The following is a 10,349-nucleotide window of genomic DNA, read 5'->3' as shown; positions in this document are numbered from 1 at the left end:
TAGGGGTTGAAAAGGTGTCCGAAGTAAGTTTTGTTTGAAAAACTTAGTGTTTTTTTTCCATAATTTGACCAACGATTAGTCGTATGTCACGACTCTGAAACGTCAATATTTTATATAGAACATGATATTTTTTTCTGCGTACAATAATGTAGGCCCAATACATCAAGGATACGTAGACGTTCGGATAGTCATTTTAGGGGTTGAAAAAGTGTCTGAAGTAAGTTTTGTTCGGAAACTTTAGGGTATTTTATTTTTTAAGATTTTGATTTAAGCGTGTTATTTTTTAATCAAGACATAACTTTATTTTGAATATAAATATAATTCTAAAAAATATAGGGAGAAAAACTAGTTGTAAAGTCGTCAAACTTTAGATGGTCATAACTTTGCGCTCGGACGTCCGTTTTACGCGATTTTTTTTTTGAACTTGCGTATTTTTTCGAGATCTATGCGGACATTAGGCGGTTTGGCCGAGCCGATTTAAAAAAAAAACACCTTTTATCCCATTCAATTTCAATTTTCCCCAAATTGGCCTGAAATTTTCAGTTTTATTTACTTATAAGATGATGATACGCAATAGATTTCAACGTAAAAATCCCGGGATAATGTAGCTGTGAATGTCAATTTCACTTCTGCGGTTTCAATTTTTGAAAATAAAGCCGACTAATTTTCTCGACATATAAAGTTGACTAAAATAACCTTACAGTCAAACTCTAAGTTTTTTCAAACAAAACTTACTTCGGGCACCTTTTCAACCCATAAAATGACGATCCGAATGTATACGTATCTTTGATGTATTGAGCCTACATTATTGTACGCAGAAAAAAATATCAGGTTCTTTATAAAATATTGACGTTTCGGAGTCTTGACATACGACTAATCGTTGGTCAAAGTATGCAAAAACACACTAAGTGTTGCAAAACTTACTTCGGGCACCTTTTCAACCCCTAAAATGACGATCCGAATATATACGTATTCTTGATGTATTGAGCCTACATTATTGTACGCAGAAAAAAATATCAGGTTCTTTATAAAATATTGACGTTTTGGAGTCTTGACATACGACTAATCGTTGGCCAATTTTTTGTTTTTGGTACTGTTTCTATAACGCAGTATTTTACTGCGTTATAGAAATTTTTATTTTTTTTGGTACTCTTTTCTATAACGCAGTATTTTACTGCGTTATAGAATTTTTTTTTTTCTATAACGCAGTAAAATACTGCGCTATAGCACTTAACGGCTCCGTCTCCGTGAAGTGCTATAGCGCATTATTTTAGTGCACTAAAGGTACTTTGGTAATTTTTTTTTTGTTGGTGTATTTTGGTTCAAAGTGATTTTTTGGGGGCATTTTGGTTCCGGACTCTTGCTACTTTTACTACTTCCTAATTTGTTCTTCAAAAGAATGGTACTCCTATAAAATAGTAGACCATGAGAGGTATTGCCTAATATGACCAACAATTCAGAGGAAAAGAAAGGTAAGCATTGGCGAGTAAGGACTTACGCACGAATTAAGCAAACAACTTCCACCATTTCCTGAAGCAGTGGGCAAGGACTCCGTATAGATCATTATTGCGAATGCTTCATGAGGAACACGCAAAATGAAATGTCATGACTATGAGGAAAGAATATAAAGATTAGCAGGGGGAGGATTAAATCAATAAATAAATCAAAGTGAAGCACGAGGACAAAGGTAAAAAGTGAAAATATTACTAGATTTTAAGTGCTGTAGTTTTGTAAGTTCACTTGATAGATTTACGGAGGTTAGATGAACAGCTAGATGAATTATAAAGCAAATAATAAAAAGGTCGTTGAATGTTAATCGAACTTAGAAGAAAAATAACTTTTTTCTCATGAAAGAAGGAGGAGAAAGAATCAGCACGAGTGAAAGAATCATTGTCAAAACTGTGCTTATTGATCCCATGTCTCTCCAGAATGAGATGTGGTTTTGTTGGTTTTGATTGCAGAAAATGATGGGCCTGTCGTTTATCAATGACTGGAAGAAGAAACATTTGAGCGGAATATTTTGGATTTTCACCCGTGAGATTAGAGGAAAATGCACAAATAAACTGTAGGAAAAGGTGAAAGAAGTCGTAATTAAGAGATGTAAAAGAAGGTGGCGTTTCACATTGAACCGGTAGCATAAAAGAAGGTGACATTTGGTTATTTTCCAAAGCAGGAATTTTTAATATTTTAAAATTAGAAAAAGGCAAAATTCTAGTATTAAGAAAGATAAATAGGTTTTCTGGTCATATATAGTGCCACGTCAGCGGGCCTTTGGTCTATTTTATATATATACAAACATACACCGTACGTTATTCCTCATCAATTATTATTAAAAAAAATGTTAAGAAATATTTTTGTAATTACATTATAGATTTTTATGAGGTACAAAAATGTTATTAGACACTAATTTGAATAGTTAAGTAAAAGATGTTATTAGAAAATGTAATGTTTTTAATTTTATAATAACACTAACTTTTCAAACTATCCCACTGTAATTATTAATGATAGGAATCCTCGTGGCACAACTTCGTTATCGAAAATCCTAATGATATTAGATTATGTAGTCTGAACGTCCATTAACTAATTTAGTCCAAAACGAACTCTAGTTCACCAAATTTATTTTAAATTAGTTTGAATTTAAAGTTCTAGATATTGAGTAATATTTGAAGTCTTAATTCTTTACATATTTATCCAATATTTAGGAGTTTGTTGTCTCACAGGATTAAATTTTGATATTGTATCTCGTTGCACACAACTTGCAGCAAACAAAAAACGGTACTATTGGTTGACTTTGATCTTAATTACAATTTTATCCTATATAAAAGTATTTTTTAAAATTTTTAAAGGATATAAAAGTCTTTCAAATATTTAAAGGTATTTTGGTCAACTAACATTTATATTCATGCTTTTAAAATAGTATATATATATATATATATATATATATATATATATATATATATATATATATATATATATATACACTATTTCTCAATTGTATAATTGAGAATCAATTTATACCAAGTACTCCCTCAGTCCCAATTTATGTGAAAGTGTTTGACTAGACACAAAGTTTAAAAATGAAAGAAAGAACTTTGAACTTGTGGTCTAGTCATAAATATTTACGTGGGTATAAATCAATTCCTAAAGTGGTGAGTTCAAGGTTAAATTGTTACTAAATGTAAAATGTATCTTTTTTTTCGGGATTGACTAAAAAGAAAAGAGTATTGTCACATAAATTTAGATCGCGAGAGTACTAGTAAGTATTAGCTCCGATAAACTAGGTTAAGAGAGAGAGGAGATTGCATGGCTTCCTGTTTAGTCCCACTATTCCTATTTTTAATTCTTTCTCTTTTATATGTTTGTTATTGCGAGGGTTATTTACCTTGTACTAAGTATTAACAAAATTTGTGTCAGCTTGCGTGCATGTCGATTAATTTCACGGAATATCTGTTATTTTTCACCAGTAATAGGTATTAGTTAACTCTATTCACCAAGGCTAGAACATACTTCATTGACCACTAGACCACATCTTTGGGTGCAAGAAAAAAAAAGAGTCAAAGAATGTTTTCCTCAACTAAGTATGAATTAAATTATCAAATTCTTTAAATTGTTAACTATTGTGACTTATAATAATTTTTATGTAGAATATGTCAAAAGTTTGAAGATTCCATCGTCCGAATTCACATACAATATTAGCTAATTGACCCATGTACTCCAAATTAAATCACATAAATTGAACGGAGGGAGTATTAATTACATTATATTGAGCCATCAAAATCTACTGTCAAATAATCAAAAAAGAGAATAGAAAGCAACACTTCTAATTCACTAGAGTCCATTACTTCGTCTTTAGGAATTGAGCGTGGAATATGGTATACCGTAAAAGGCAGTTGCATGCATTCATGAACTCCCCAACGATAATTACTCATATTATCTTTCTCATTAAAACTTCATTCTGTTAATAAGAATACTACTGTATTTATTTATAACTCAGTTCACTTTTACCAGCTCAAATTCTAGCCAAACCACCCATTTAACACCCCTAAATATAACTATAAATGGGTAAGTTTAATAGTGGTTAATTAAATTTAAAAAAATAAAATAAAATGGGACATGTACATCTCACATCCAAGTAATAATTTGGGAAAACATAGAAGAGCCGGATAAGTTTGAAACGAATACAACTAAAATCGAGTGAACTAGAAAGAAAGGCGAGAGGGAGACAATATTAACCTTTACTTTTCAGTAATTGGTTTGTTTTGTATCGATTTTCAATCGCTCAACAAGTCAATATATGCGCTCACTATAATTCCATTTTAATGAAATCACACTTTCGTGGGCTACAAGTCTACAACCTATTGCATGAGGAGTCAAGTTTAATCCATCTGAAAATAAAAAGAGGTCGTTTTGAAAATCAAGCCGTGAAAATCAACCACCAAATAATTGACAAAAAGAATAGAAAGCAACACGTCTAATTCACGAGAGTCCATCACCAGGGTCCATTTACTTCGTCTGTAGGAAATGAGCGTGGAATATCGTATACCGTAAAAGCCAGTTGCCCGTATTCATGAATTCCCCAACGATAATTAATTACTTATAAAAATCATTGTCTTCTAAATTAAAACTTCATTCTGTTAATAAGAATATATATACATATATATTGAATTTATGTTGCCCTCGTTGAAACCCAAGTCTCCGTTTTGTCATTGAAACATGAAAGGTTGCTAACTCTCCACACACTCTTTGTAAATCTCGTAGAAATTTGGCATATATGCATGCATGACTCGGACGTCGCTCCTATTTACACCACATAAGTCTCTATCCCCATTAAGTAGTACCCTACGAAAATAGCAATTTTTTTGTGTTTCACTCAATAATGCAGTTCTCTAAATACAAACCAAAATAGAAAACCAATTACCGGGAAAAATCTTTTATGCATATATGTTGCATTTAATGCAGTAGAACTTAAACCTTACACAAGTCCTTAACCTATAACCACGAATTCTTTCGTACAAAATTACCTCCGTGTTGGCCACCCTACTATCACTCGTTCACTTTATAAATTCTTTCACTTAGCTTCTTCACTTTATAAATTCTTCCATAGTTCCATTCACCTTAAACTTCCAAAAGCAAAGAGACAACAAAATCAAACAAATATGGATATTTGGTCTTGGATATGTGATCTTCCTGACTCTGAAATTTGGAGTACTGGGAATGATGATTCCTCTCTCATTTATAATCTTGCTACTTCCATAGCCAATTCCAAACAGTCAATCCAATTCAAAGCTGAGAAAAAACTTGAGCCTAACGAATCAGAGACTAATTCTTCATTAGTTTTCTCTGTATGCTTGGTAGGTTTTCATGACACCTCTCAAGAAGAGGTTACTATCTGGGTTTCTGACACGTGTCATCTCTCTTCGGACAAACCATTCTTGCCACTTGTTCTACAACTCCTTCAAGAAATCATCTCACGTTCACCCACGGCGCATGATAGCTGCACATGTCCACGTTCGCAGCTCCAGAAGCTCCAACCCGACCCGGTTTCTTGGATCCTAGACTCACACTCACCAGAATCATTCTCAAATTTCTTCAATCTCATCTTCCTCACGCGCCTTTTCTGGATGTTTGCGTTCGACGCGCCGGCAGCAGTGGGGTCTCTATACTTCCACTCGCTGCTAGCTCCAAACCTTGAAGCCTTCTCGTGCAAGCACGCGCCTGTTCTACGAACGTTCTTTATTTCAGTAGGAACTGACGTGGAACTTTGTTTCATGCGCACGTTTGGGTACATGTTAGCAAAATGGTTGATTTTAAGGGAAGTTGGCGGCGTAGGATTAAAGTCGTTAATGCCGTTAGCATCTCATTACCTAGGATTCTCCTATGCCACGGAGGCTCATGGGTTATGGATGTTAAAAGGTTACGCGCCTATTAAGGCAATGAAACCCACGCGCATGAACGGTGACAAAATTCAATTTCCTATAATTGAATCTAAAGATATTGCACTAAAATATACATTGGCCCATCAGCAACTTGAGGCTGTGATCCAATTTGAATATACGGTTGGATTCTATGATGGGTTTATCCAGGTAAGGGCCCGTTTGGATAACATACGTCTTGGTGTTGCAAGATTGGGCTTTAATAAAAATGAGGAACAAGAGGATTCTTATTTGCAAGAGAAGCACTTTCCATCTAGGATTCGAGTTTGGGTTGGGCCAGAAGTAGGTGCTAATTATGTGGGCGGGTTAAGTTTGGGCCGGTCCACTAACAACGTCGAACGTGAATTCGAAATGCAAAGAGTCGTAAAGGGCAATTTTGGGAATTCAAAACAGACCGAGGTTAAGACAAGGGCGAAAATGGCAATAAAATCAAAGATGAAAAATTGGAGGTGGGACCAAGAAACTGAAGGGAATGCAGCCGTATATGAAGCTATCTTATACGACCACGTGTCTGGTTGTGAAATTTCCACGTGGAAGCCTAGTAACGGTGATGAACGGAATAATCAACTGATGAACAATTTTCGAGGAAGATATTTTGGAGGGAATAGGGCATTTACTAAGAAGGGTGGTTTGGTCTTTGCAGGAGAGGAATGTGGTGAAGAAGTAGGATGGAGATTGAGTAAAGAAATGGAAGGAAGTGTGTTGAAGTGGAGAGTAGGGGGTCAAGTATGGTTAAGTTATTGGCCAAATAATGTGAAAAGTTCATACTATGAGACAAGGCTTGTGGAGTGGTGTGATGAGGTAGATTTGCCTTTGATTCCAGCAAAAATATTTTAGGAATATAAATGGCTAAATAACTCTTTTATGTAATAATAGTATTGTGTAAGCTTGTGTACATATATATGTTTATATGGGAAATAAAAACTATCATGTTTGATTAAGTGGAAGTGTGTGGAACTTCTCACAAGAAGTACACTATAGGATCTCGATTAGCATATTCAATTGTTGTTAAGACGCTATAGGATCTCGACTATAATACTGCTAAGTTAATTTGTAGATTTTCATAATGCGATTATATATGTTGAAGTTGAATAAATATTCAGCTGATTCCAAAGAGAAAAAGAAGGGCCCCTTATTTTGGAGTGGTCTTTAATTTTTGTCCTTCGTTAGAACTCTGTGGTTTCGGATTCAAATCTCTGCTCAGTCAAAAATTAAAAAAAAATTACAAGGTAGAGTTTGGATTCGCTAGGCAGAGATTTGCTACCTTCAGACAGAGTTTGAAACTATACCTTAAGGTAGAGTTTGCAGTCAAACTCTACCTGATCAACAGAGTTTGAGTCAAACTCTGCCTGATCAGGTAGAGTTTTGCCTTAAAGTGTGCCAAAACTCTCCCTTAAGGCAGAGTTTTGCCTTATATCTGACTGCAAAATTCTGTCTTGTGAATCCAAACCTCTGCCTTGCGAAATTTCTTCTTTTTTATTTATTGAGCTGGGGTTCGAACCCAGGACCTTCGGGTATTAGGTGAAGGGCAAAAATTAAAGACCACCAATTTGAGAGGTAAAATTTAAAGACTAGTGCTTTCAGAGGCGGACCTACACGGAAGGGTGGGCTTTCGAAAAAAAATTTATGTATATATACCTTGAGAAATTAGTATATATTTAATTGTGCACTCTAACAAACGAAAGTCTTTGGGGCATATTGGTTGCAACTGTTGCTTCCCTTACATGTTATCTCGGATCGAACCCGAATGTTACATTTAATTTTTTTTAGCCTATTTTTAGGAAAACAATAAGCGTTAAATGAGTTCGCCTAGATTCGAAACTGCACTGTCACCACATGTTGCACAACCTTAGCCACTGAGCTATCTCTTTCATTTATTTCACTGTGTTAAATTTTATTTATTACACATATTTGACCTATATACTTGTATTTTCGCCATTGCTACGCTATTAGTGACCGATCTGACACAGTATTATCCCTCAGTCGTCATTAAGAATTTTGTTAGCGTTTATGTTAAGATAATAGTGCCCCGCCCTCTTAAAATCCTGAGTCCGCCTCTGAGTGATTTTGACGAACAATCCGCACAAAATAATGGAAAAAGAACTATCCCATTTGCTACTTGCTCATAGACCCAGACAAGTCTGTATAAACCATTATCATCAAAGACGAGCAATGTTGAGTTATGCCGAGTTAACATGTTGATTTTCAATAGTGATTCATCAAGACAGTTATGAGAACATAATCAGCTTTTCTGATTTTTGATAATTTGATTTTTTTTTCCCAATTGAGCGGTTGCAAAATTAAGTTTGTCTCTGATAATAGTCACAGTATGAACGTCCATTCAAATTGGAAAATACTTTAATGGATGTTAATGTGTCTGTGCTGGCGGCTAAGAATCTATAGCGGATGCAAATATTAAGCTCTTTATCCTTTTTTTGAGTATAAAGAAATCAAGACACTTGTCAAAGGCTGAACAATGTGGTCACATGTCCACAAAAACTCTTAATATGTTTTTCTTTGAGCTTAATTTGGGTGGACAACTTAAGGTCGGGACAAAGAATTGTGGATTGAGAAGAAGCCGATAAGAATAATTAAATCTGACAATAAAATTTTCCCTAAATCTCTTCATCAAGAAGTTACTATCAAATATGTTAGGTTACCTTTTCTTGCATCAGGTTATACAATATTGTCATTTCATTTTCCATTAGATACATGAACTAATTGGTGCTTTTGTCTAAAGCTTGAGCTCAAGCTACATAATTCATTTTGATCAGTAGAGTGGCATTTCTACATTTTTCTTTTTCAATGGTCTATATTTTATCAAGTATAAATATAAGAGTAACGTTATAATGTAAGAAGCAGTACAATCTAAAGTACCTGTAATTTTGGTTACAATGATAAGGGATAACAATTTGAAGAAGTGAAGGATTAACTATATTTTGCATTTGACTGAACTTTTATTCTGATATAAACAATCCTCAAATTATTTAAACCATAATTATGGAATTCCCATCGTTCCAACATATATGACAAGATTTGTAGTACAAAGGCTAAAAAAGTTATAAATGGTAGGTGTATTTCAAATATAGATTATTCAATTTTTTATTAAAAAAATCATATATTTGAAAGCATTATAAGTCAAAGCACAAAACTGTTGACTCTCTAAAAATAATAATGTTGACTTATAAACTAGAAAGGAGGCCGAGAATATCATTTTTATATCAAACTCAGTGTGAGATAATAATCATGAGATTATTAATTTCAAGATTAAAAAAAAAATGCCCTTCACCAAAACTTTTTTTCCAATTGAAAATAAATGCTTACCTAATATAAAATCAAACACGTTATGCCTCACATGTTCACTACATAATTCCGTTATTATTTAGTTTTCTTATTACTATTATTTTACTACCTTGTTCAGAGACCAAATTAAACGATCCTAAGTGTGAACTAAAGAAGCATAACCAGTACATGCAGTTATTGTGCGATTCACAAGGACGGGAGGTAGCACCTACTTGACGAGGCATGCCGGGTGTTTTAAAGCTTACGAAAAATACTTGATCACGAACTTTATTGGATAATACTTGATCACGAACTTTGCAGTAAATTCTTGAAAGCTTGAGGCCTGTCAATTAAGACATTGTCCTTAAAGATATTTCACCCGATATGGGTGTATCCCCTAGGATTCAACAAGTTCTTCTAGTACAAAACTAGAAGCCAGAAACTAACAAAGATTTCACAAAGGTGGATAACCCAGCAAACGAAAATGAGAAGAGGAAGGAATTTTGTTCTAAGTTTTTTCACTGTCCCAAGATGAACACTCTTTAAGTTCATATGTATAGCTAAGAGGAGGAGTACTCCTGATCATTGGATAACGTCTATACTTTAGTATAATAAAACATATGGCTATTCAATTGATTGTTTTAAAAGCAGCCATCAAGACTCTTCAAAATAGTCAAATACGGTTTCAACGTTGAATTCAAATACAAATGCTAGCCGTTTAGAAAGATTTTAAAAGATTATATTAAAGATTCATTAAGTAGGTATTAAAGAATATATGTAGTCATTCATGGAAATATTTCTTTTTATTTTTGAGATATTAAATAGAAAATATTATTTTTCTAACACGGCGGGCGCTTCTCTCCATTTTTCCAAGTTCCTACTTAAATAAAAAACACATGTCATAGTTAAGAATTAAAAACTGTGATCTAATTGCCCAAATTATGATTCTAACCATAGTTAGAGTAATAAATATTTCTTTTCTTTACTCTAAACCTCAAAATTCTAGCTAAAATATTATCTCACCTATAAATTAATCCTAAGATTTTCTTTATTTTCCTATTTATTACGTGTCATATAAGTTGTAACGACTTATAAATTTTCTTTTGTTGAATTAAAATTATAGCACAAAGTGTA

The 10,349-nt window shown here is 33.6% G+C and overlaps 1 protein-coding gene across 1 annotated transcript; it reads left to right on the top strand.

Moving 5' to 3' along the window:
* Window positions 1-4,983: 4,983 nt before the first annotated feature.
* Window positions 4,984-7,000, top strand: LOC132598976 (uncharacterized). The gene has a single exon (XM_060312161.1). The coding sequence runs from the start codon at window positions 5,157-5,159 to the stop codon at window positions 6,768-6,770; it is 1,614 nt and encodes a 537-aa protein (XP_060168144.1). The 5' UTR covers window positions 4,984-5,156; the 3' UTR covers window positions 6,771-7,000.
* The last annotated feature ends 3,349 nt before the right edge of the window (window positions 7,001-10,349 follow it).

This window comes from Lycium barbarum, chromosome 6, assembly GCF_019175385.1.
Source record: "Lycium barbarum isolate Lr01 chromosome 6, ASM1917538v2, whole genome shotgun sequence".
Taxonomy (NCBI): Eukaryota; Viridiplantae; Streptophyta; class Magnoliopsida; order Solanales; family Solanaceae; genus Lycium; species Lycium barbarum.
Note: the sequence above shows the minus strand (reverse complement) of the source record. Positions and strands in the feature narration are given on the sequence as shown.